The sequence below is a fragment of the Scylla paramamosain genome, unplaced genomic scaffold (assembly GCF_035594125.1).
Source record: "Scylla paramamosain isolate STU-SP2022 unplaced genomic scaffold, ASM3559412v1 Contig89, whole genome shotgun sequence".
NCBI lineage: Eukaryota > Metazoa > Arthropoda > Malacostraca > Decapoda > Portunidae > Scylla > Scylla paramamosain.
Window position 1 is genome coordinate 223,382 of NW_026973754.1, and position 9,375 is coordinate 232,756.

The 9,375-nt window shown below is 43.8% G+C and overlaps 1 protein-coding gene across 1 annotated transcript; it reads right to left on the reverse strand.

The window, feature by feature from the left end:
• Nucleotides 1-1,214: 1,214 nt before the first annotated feature.
• On the reverse strand, nt 1,215-9,292 carry LOC135098880 (fibrocystin-L-like). The gene is made up of 8 exons (XM_064001288.1): nt 9,179-9,292; nt 8,637-8,810; nt 7,809-8,057; nt 6,966-7,124; nt 6,454-6,711; nt 5,689-5,927; nt 4,994-5,123; nt 1,215-1,408 (listed from the first exon to the last, which is right to left on the reverse strand). The coding sequence occupies exons 1-8, from the start codon at nt 9,290-9,292 to the stop codon at nt 1,331-1,333; spliced, it is 1,401 nt and encodes a 466-aa protein (XP_063857358.1). The 3' UTR covers nt 1,215-1,330.
• Between the last annotated feature and the right edge of the window lie 83 nt (nt 9,293-9,375).

Genomic DNA, 9,375 nt, shown 5'->3' on the forward strand with positions numbered 1-9,375 from the left:
ATGATGGAAGGCTCAAGAACCTTTTGTGGGCCACCTCTCTATCATATATAGCATGAGAACAGGTTAGGTTAAACCAAGGTTTGGAAGGTTTAGTTCAAGAAAAGAGTGAGGAATATACGCCTCCATGCCAGACACTACCACCTCTGTTATGCAATCAGCACACAGAGATGAGTCTCTGACACAGAAGCAGTAGTCATTCCAAGAAAAATCAGCAAAATACCTTCTCTGGTTCCCCCAACTAGCAGGGGTAAAATGCCAGAGGCACTTCTGCTCATGGAATGCTGAGGAGAGATTGGAGCGATGGGACAAACTACAAATATGAGATTGTGATGGGAGGAGCCCAACAGAGAAGAGGGTGACAGCATAAGCAGAAGGATTAGAGGTTATGAAAAGGTCAAGAATGTTGGGTGCATCTCCAAGACAGTTACGATTATGAGTAGAGTGTTGCACCAATTGCTCTAGGTTGTGGAGGATGGCAAAGTTAAAGGCTAGTTCACCAGGAAGGGAGAGGAAAGCCAAAGTTGGTGGTGAACATTGAAGTCTCCGAGAATGGAGATCTCTGCAAAAGGGAAGAGACTCAAAATGTGCTCCACTTTGGAAGTAGTCAAAGAATTTCTTATAGTCAGAGGAGTGAGGTGAGAGGTATACAGCACAGATAAATTTAGTTTGAGAGTGACTCTTGTCATAGGCAGATGGTGGAAAACTTGGAAAATTCAATAGTGTGGGCACAAGAGCAGGTTAAGTTGTTGCACACATAAATCCAACATCCAGCTTTGGAGTGAAAATGAGGATAGAGAAAGTATGAGAGAATAGAAATGGGGTTAATGTCAGTTGCCTCAGACACCTGTATTTCAGTGAGGAAAAGAAAATGAGGTTTAGTAGAGGAGAGATGATGTTTTACAGATTGAAAATTAGATCTAAGACTGCGAATGATGCAGAAGTTAATGAAGAAAAAATTGAGGGGGATGTCAAGACACTTAGGGTCAATACCAGAAGAGCAGTTCGACCTGGGGACGTTTGTGGTCCCCTCCCCAGATGGGGACTTCAAGGCTGGTGTAGGAGTTGTCATGATAATTTTGAATTTTGAGTGAAGGGTGTATGTGTAATTAGGTGCTTGTAGTTTTGTGTGAAGGAAGAGAGTTGTATTTAAAGGGCAGGCTGTGACTTCCACCTTGTATAGGAAGACACAAAGAGAACTGTTCAGTGAGATCATAGCTGGATTTAATGATAAGTTCACAGCACTCCCTGATCCAGTGCTTTAGACTTCACTGGGAGTAATCATTTCAGCAGATGTCTACTACCTCCTCCTTGTAATATTCCCTTCTGTTTCTCACTTGGCATACCTCTGAATAACCTCAAAGTGTCCCTCAGCAGTCTTTGCCAGCAGTTCACCCACAAATGTCTGGCCCTGAGGAGGAGAGAGAAGAGGCTCAGGAAAGAAAATACAGTACAGATGCAATTTCTCTCAACTCCTGCCCTTTCTTATGGAAGGATAACAGATGAGGTATAATTTTACTTCCTTCATCTATCTATTTATCTATATACCAGGCCACCAATCCCAGACAAAAGCACCACTCACTCACATACACATCACTCACACTCTTAGGCCCATCAGTCTCTGGTGGGAAGGAACAGTCTTGTGGACCACCCTACAACACCCTAGCAACCATACTTATAAAACTCTGCTATGGTTACATCCTAGCTAGTAAGGGAACTTGAATTATGGGACTTGAGTGCTAAGTGACTGTCCTAGCAGGGGACTCTGTTGAGTTACTGTCTTAAGGTGCTAACACCACTACCGGCTGACATAAGCAGACATGTAATGCTTTTTGATGAATCTTGCATGAAACGGCTGATAACGAGTAAAAATGATATGTATAATAAAACAAATATATTCATTTAATGGTTCTCAACAATAATCTGACTAGTTTAAGCTTAATTATTGAAGGTATTTATTTACCACTGTTGTCATTTTGTCAAAACAACAATCAGGTGGTGCCAACTTTGACTGCACACCAAGGTGGTGCATGCATCACTGTGTTACTGATGACCCTGCTGGTGGTCTGCTGTGAGGGCCCCAAGTCATCCACACTGATGTGTTGCATCTTGCCTGTTGTGAAGTACCACAGAGTGATGGACACTTGCATCTCAGGGGAGAGAGCCTTATTTCTTGAAATTGGTCTCTTCAGTATTTCCCACACAAAATCAATCACAATGATCCCAGTACAGACCAGCCGATATGTCTTCAGCTCAGTCATCCAACTCATTGAGGACTTCCTTCTTGTCATGAAAAGTCTGTTGCTGCTGCTGGCAGTGTCAGTGGAGTTAATCTAGCACAGCCTTGCTTGCTGATAGGATGCAATCTTAAAGGCAGGTTCACACTGGCTGTGATGCTACACTAGCTATACGATGCGTATGATGCAAAGCTGTGTAGCTTCCAGTCATTACTGCTTGTTGCTCCCCTAGGAAGAAAAGGTGCAAACTGTTTGCTATGGAACAACTTATAGAAGAACTACAGAAATACCCGTGGTTGTATGTTGGTCTTGCTGGATTTATTTCATGCACTCAATTTCTTTTTCTTTGCCACAGCTAGAAGCAGTAGTTCCTCCTCAAGAGACCACAGAGCAATGTCTCCCATGATGCTGCAGATGCACTGAGCTACTGAGTGATGTGACAATTGATGCAAGCACTGTCTGACAGCACAGCATCATTTACGGTGTGAATACTCACGTGGCAAGCATCGCATCGCCAGCGTCAGGCTATAGGATTGCACACCCAGTGTAGCATTGCAGCCTAGGTGAACCCATCTTTTATGATGCATCTTGAGGACTTCAGACGGTATCTTTCAGAATTTAAGTGGCAAGTTCCACCATATTGAGGATGTAAAACGATGATTTAATGTTTAAGCAGTAATTTAGTGATAATGCATATGGTCCCAGGAGGTTTGGCTTAACAAAATGTAAACTTACAAGACTGTGGTCTGCTTTTGGTAAGGTTTTTTGAAACTGTTAACCGACAAACATGATTTATTTTTACTTACGGTAGCTATGATGCCTATTTAAGTGTGTACAAATTGTAGGATGATAGATAAAAAAATAAGAGGAAGAAAAGTTAATATATAAATTTCTATATCTATACAATTTTTAACTCATAACTCCTTAAAACTAAATCAACTCATTATTATCTAAAAATTATCAGTGACAAAAGTAATTACTGCTAAATCAATTTTATGCACATTCTACACAAAGATGTTTTTATAGTAGGGAAAAGATATATATTAGTGTGTGACTTTCAATGTAACTTAGAAAATGTGTACTTATGCATATGAAAAATATATCTTAATGAAATAAAAAAAAATCTTTACATAAAATCTGTGAGCAATGCAGACATACACAACGAAAAAAGTAAATAGCACATAAAACTAATGATGAAGTATCACTTTAAAGAAGAAAGGCTTACATTTGAGAAGTGTGATTTATTGCATCATCAATCAACCCCTGCAACACACTCCATATCTGTGTGAATTGGGGTGTTCCTCTGCTTCCCCCTGCAGGGTGTGTCCATGGCTGCATCTCTGGCCTTCAGGTACTCCTCCAGTGTAGTGACAAACTCAGTACCAAGATAGTCTGAGTGTGTGTCCATGGCTGCATCTCTGGCCTTCAGGTACTCCTCCAGTGTAATGATAAACTCAGCTCCAAGAGTGTCTGTGAAGCCACTTGACAAGCAGCCTACATTGTAATTGCAGACGCCCGTCACAATTGGGAAGTTCACTGTCCTGTCTGAAGTATTCCAATACTTGGAACAATTCTCCACACTCATGAATGCAGGTGTTCATTGCAGGTCATGCCTTTGAGGCATCTCATCATCTTTTCATCTGACGTCAGATGATGCATCAAATGATACATCACAATTCATCACATCACCACTGTCAGGTTTGAAAACAGCTGATCTACTTTTTTCTATTACAATTTTTTTTTTTACTCACAGCAAGGCCTGTAATGCACTAAGCATACTGAAGGTATGTGGTGGTGGTAGCTGGCTAAGTCACAGAAGTATGTATTTCCTGGGTCATGGCATTCTGTCATAGTCTTCACAGAAGATAATAACACAATTTCTCTCATAAATTTTATGAGTTGTGTGGGTGGTCTGACACCAGCGTGGCAGTACACACATGCCCTGTCCTCAACTTAGGCCAACTAAGTACTGACTCATTATCAAGTAACTACTGCCCCACTCCCTCCCCTCCCACCACTTAGGGATAACATGCCACACATCTGAAGAAAGTCTTAAAAAATCATGCACACACAAAAAAAAAACAGATACAGTACATGAAAAATAGCAAAACATAAGGAGTACCACAAGGTGTAATCTAAAGCCTGATTGTAAACAAGTCACACCCCAGACACACGGCTCAAACTTTGGCAGATTGTTGCCAAAGTGCTGGATGATTTTTCAGCGTGCACAGCCCAATTTTGTTTTTTTGCATACATTTTCATTCAAAAATGTGGATTACAGTCCCTTAATTAACTTGGTAATTTCTGTCCATCTCCTCACCTTGAAAGCCTCACCATCAAACATTAAGCCAGAATTTTTGTAAACAAACTGGGCCAGAGTCCTTGTCAATAAACTGAACACCTCTTGATAACAGAATGAATATTGTTATATTACTCAATCCAAAAAAATTTACCTTGATTTCTGTCCATTTCCTCACCTTCAATGCCTTGCCATCAAACTACAACCCAGAATCTTTGTCAACAAACTGAACACCTCATGATAACAATAATAGAAATGATAGTTTTATTACTTAAAAAAAAAATCAAATAAATAAATAAAAAAAAATCCTGTCTGTCTCCTCACCTTGAAAGACTTGTCATCCAGCACCAAGCCAGAGTCCTTGTCAACAAACTGAACACATCATGTTAACAAAGATTATACTGTTTTGTTACTCTTTATATGCAACATTTAAGGCAATCATGCCTGTCTGTCTCCTCACCTTGAAGGCCTGGCCATCCAGCACCAAGCCAGAATCCTCGTCAACAAATTGAACAGTGATGGCGATGGGCTGTCCGGCCTGCACTATGCTGGGCTGCTGCAGGACCATTGCTGCACTCATCTGTGTTGAGCTGAGGGAAGGCCAAAAGAAGAAATCACTTATGCACTGAGGGGAGACCAAAAGATGACCAGCTATTAGATCACTTATGTGACTCCAATAGCAAATAGTAAATACTGAGATCCTTTTCTCTCCTTTTTGGCATGTCAGAATTGAGGCTTTCAGTCTAGCCCTAATCCCTAGAGACTTCCTTTAATGTACCCTGATTAAGTTAAATTTAAGAGATAGGAAGGAATTGGTTCTTAAATAGAGTGGTGGATGAATGGAATGGACTCAGTAATGAGGCTGTTAATTCTGATTCTTTTGTGAGCTTTAAAATAAGATTACACAGGTTTAAGAATGAGGATGATAGGTGGAAATAGGTAGGCATGTTTTGTACAGGGACTGCCATGTATAGGCCTGATGGCTTCTTACAGCTTCACTTATTTTCTTATTCTTCTGTTCTTACACCAGACACTTATCCTTTGGATGGTCCTTTTGACCTCTCTTTAGGGGCTGGCACTCTCATTGGGCTTTTTTTTGCACTTTTTGTTGCCCTTGACCAGTCCCCCTCTTACATAAAAAAGACTTGTACCTACCTGAAGGTCTCCACCAGGGTGGCAGTGAGGACTGGAGCATAGCTGGGGAAGGTGATGGTGAAAGAGAGGTTGTACCCTTCCCCGGGCTTGCTGACAGACAGGTCGGTAAAGGTGGCAGTGCTGTTCCTGTAGGGAACTGTGGTGGTGCCAATGAGGATGGCACCTGGCGGAGCTCCTGACAAACTAGCCGTGACCTGCCAGGGATCACTCTTGTGGCCCAGGTCACTGATGGGTGCACCCTGAGGAGAGGATGAGAGAGAGAGAGAGAGAGAGAGAGAGAGAGAGAGAGAGAGAGAGAGAGAGAGAGAGAGAGAGAGAGAGAGAGAGAGAGAGAGAGAGAGAGAGAGAGAGAGAGAGAGAGAGAGAGAGAGAGAGAGAGAGAGAGAGAGAGAGAGAGAGAGAGAGAGAGAGAGAGAGAGAGAGAGAGAGAGAGAGAGAGAGAATAATTATTGGTGGATCTTTGAGTCCTTTCATGAGAAACAAAAAGGCCTGAAGGTTTATTACACACACACACACACACACACACACACACACACACACACACACACACACACACACACACACACACACACATACAAAGACACACACAAGGACTGAATGAATACAGAGATGGGATAAGGAGTGTAGCCCAGCCCCTGTATACCACAAGTAGACAAACAAAGGTGATGGTGGCAAGAAATGTACATAAACTGATGGATGAATAAAGATGGAGACAGAACCAGAGATGTGTAGCTCAGGTCCTGTATACTACAACTACAGACACACCTCTTTATCCAGTACAGTGACAGACGGCTGCATTTCAAACACTGTGTACTGCACCACACTGCTGGGCACACCACTCAGCACCAATATACTGGATGGCTCGACATACTCTGTCACTGCCAGGCTCTCCTTGATCTTCTCTGCCACCTCCTTCTCCTGCTGCTTGTAGAACGGTTCGACATCTGGAATGACAACAGTGCCTTCCTCCTCTGTGGCTTTTGGAGGGGCTTCCTTGGGTGGTGGCTCGATGGGGTCACTCACCTGAGGAAGAGAGGTGGGGACTGGAGGAACACACTACCTCTGTTAATGATTCAGCTGTTGACAAAGTGCAGGAGGACATGATTCAAGGCAGTAAAGGGGCAGAGAACAGTGCCATTTTACCAAGAGGAGTTACAGGAGGGAGAGGTGATTCAAGTTAGAAAAGGGGCAAAGAACAGTGTCTGCCTTAAGAGAAGGCACTAGAGGAAGAGATAACATAAGATCACAAAGGAACAGAGAGCAGAGATTCACTTTACCGAGAGAGAGGCACAGTTGCTGCACGATTCGTCCTGGAATCTATTGATGGCCTTTTCCAGACTCTGCACCAGCTTCTCATAGGGAATCACCTCCCCGCCAGTTGCTCCCTTCTCCCCCTCACCATTCAGGCTTGTAGTTGGAATGCTGGCCACCTCAGCCTAAACAAATTTAAGTTATATTCTTAAACATTTTGTTCTCTTTGGTAATTATTTTCATATATAATGAATAGTAAGAATCTCATAGGCAATTTTGTCACAGTCCTTGTTAAACTACCACTATCTATCTATCTATATACCAGGCTGGCAATCTCACACAGGATGACCCAGAAAAAGCATCACACACTCCTGCACACATCACTCACACTCTTAGCTCCATTAGCACCTAGCAGAAAGGGACAGTCTTGTGGACTGCTACATCCCAGGAGCTTAGGCACAGCACAGCTGTCCACATACTTCCACAGCAAGGCATCACAGCATAAACTGGTTTAATTCTGCCCTTTCATGGTGAGATCATTCCCTATCACAAGAGTAATAAAAATGACCTTGAAAATCCAGACAAATTCCATTAGATCTACAATTAGTTGAAACTCCCAAACCTTTAAGAACAAGTCTTGCATGTTGAGCTACTAGCAAGGGAGACCAGGCAGCCCAGACAGCCAAACCAAACACAGCCACACCCAACATAGCCACAAACAACATGGTCACACACAACACACAGACCCAACAAAACCAGACTCAACACAGCCACACCAAACACAGCTGCACCCACCACAGTCGGACTCAACATAGACCAGACCCACCAACACACATCCTCACCATCACTTCAGCCAGCACTATACCCACCTCCAGCCTTCCCTGCTGTCTCTTGGAGTCCTCCCGCATAACACTGATGACCCTGATGTTGTCTGGGGATACCTCAAACAGGTTGGCCAGATTCATCACAAGGTTCTGCTCATAAAACTCATCTTCCTTCACCATGAGGCCACTGGTGAGGGTGATCACGGGAGTGGTCTTGATGTCAAGGACGTGGCCTCCGCGCAGCACCACATGGACCAGCTTGGCACTACGCTGGAAGTAATTGGTCCCTACTACCTGCAGGGGAGGGTCTGGGTGAGCTGGAGAGATGGCAATAGGGACAGGCATGCCACAACAGTGTTTCCCTTGCTTAAAATTATCAAGGAGAGCTATGACAAAACTGACAAGGAGAGACATGACAAGACTGATAGGAAGGCATGACAAAACTGACAGGAAGAGGCATGACAAAACTGACAGGGAGAGACATGACAAGACTGACAGGAAGGCATGACAAAACTGACAGAGAGGCATGACAAAACTGATAGGGAGAGACATGACAAGACTGACAGGAAGGCATGACAAAACTGACAGGGAGAGGCATGACAAAACTGACTGGAAGAGGCAAGGCTGAGTTGTTGTTCTGTTACCCTAAACTAGCAGGGAGAGACAAGGCAGAGCAGTTGTTCCTTTGCCCCAAACTGACAGGGAGAGGCAGGGCAAAGTACAGAGTTCCAGTGCCTCAAACAATACAACACAACACACAGCCATTCCTTACATTCCCTACACAACACAACACACAGTCATTCTTTACATTCCCAACACAACACAACCATCCCTTACATTCCAAACACAACACAGCACACAGCCATCCCTTACATTGTCCAGTGTGGGAAGGAAAGCCTGAGGGTGGGTGGGGTCCTCAGGCAACAGCTGGTAGCCAGCTGCAGAGATGTTAAGGTTGGCTGGGGGAACAAAGACACTATCCACATAGATGTCATAACGCTGAGGCTTTGGAAGAAGATGCGTAGGACAACAGCCTCGGAGGATGGACTGTGTGGCAGGTGCAGACACAGCACCTGAGGATGTGATGTGAGTGGAGGATCAGTGTGGTGAGGTTAGGTTAAAGATGCAGCACCTGAAGCAGTAAGTGATTAGATTAGGTTAGATTAGGCTGGGTTAGTGTTGGGTGAGGTTGTGCTGGGTCAGTGTGGCTTAAGTGAGGTTAGGCTGGGTTGAATGATGTTAAGTTATGTGTCAAAAAGATTGGTGTGAATTGCCTGCTGTTTATCTCCAATTACTATTATTATTATACTGCTGAAAATTACTACAACTACTACTACCACGGCTGCAATCACTGTCTACTACTACTACTACTACCATTCCAACCACTGCAACTACTACAAGCACCATAGCAGTACCTGAGGGGGCGTGCTGGTCATGGCCATCTCATATGTCATCCCGGTCGCCACAACTGAGAAGAAGGTTGAGATTCGCTCCTGACACATGTAGCCAGCACACCAGCCTCTGTCCATTGGTCCATTGAGGAGATCCACGTACCCACTGGGGCCTGGAGAGGAGGAGGAGGAGGAGGAGGAGGAGGAGGAGGAGGAGGAGG

Excerpts from the sequence above, each read along its gene's own strand:
- LOC135098880 (XM_064001288.1), bottom strand. The coding sequence starts at position 9,292 with ATGGACAGAGGCTGGTGTGCTGGCTACATGTGTCAGGAGCGAATCTCA. Across the intron at positions 5,928-6,453 it reads TCACTGTACTGGATAAAGAG|GGTGCACCCATCAGTGACCT; the intron begins GTGTGTCTGTAG and ends TCCTCTCCTCAG. Across the intron at positions 5,124-5,688 it reads ACCCTGGTGGAGACCTTCAG|CTCAACACAGATGAGTGCAG; the intron begins GTAGGTACAAGT and ends GCCTTCCCTCAG.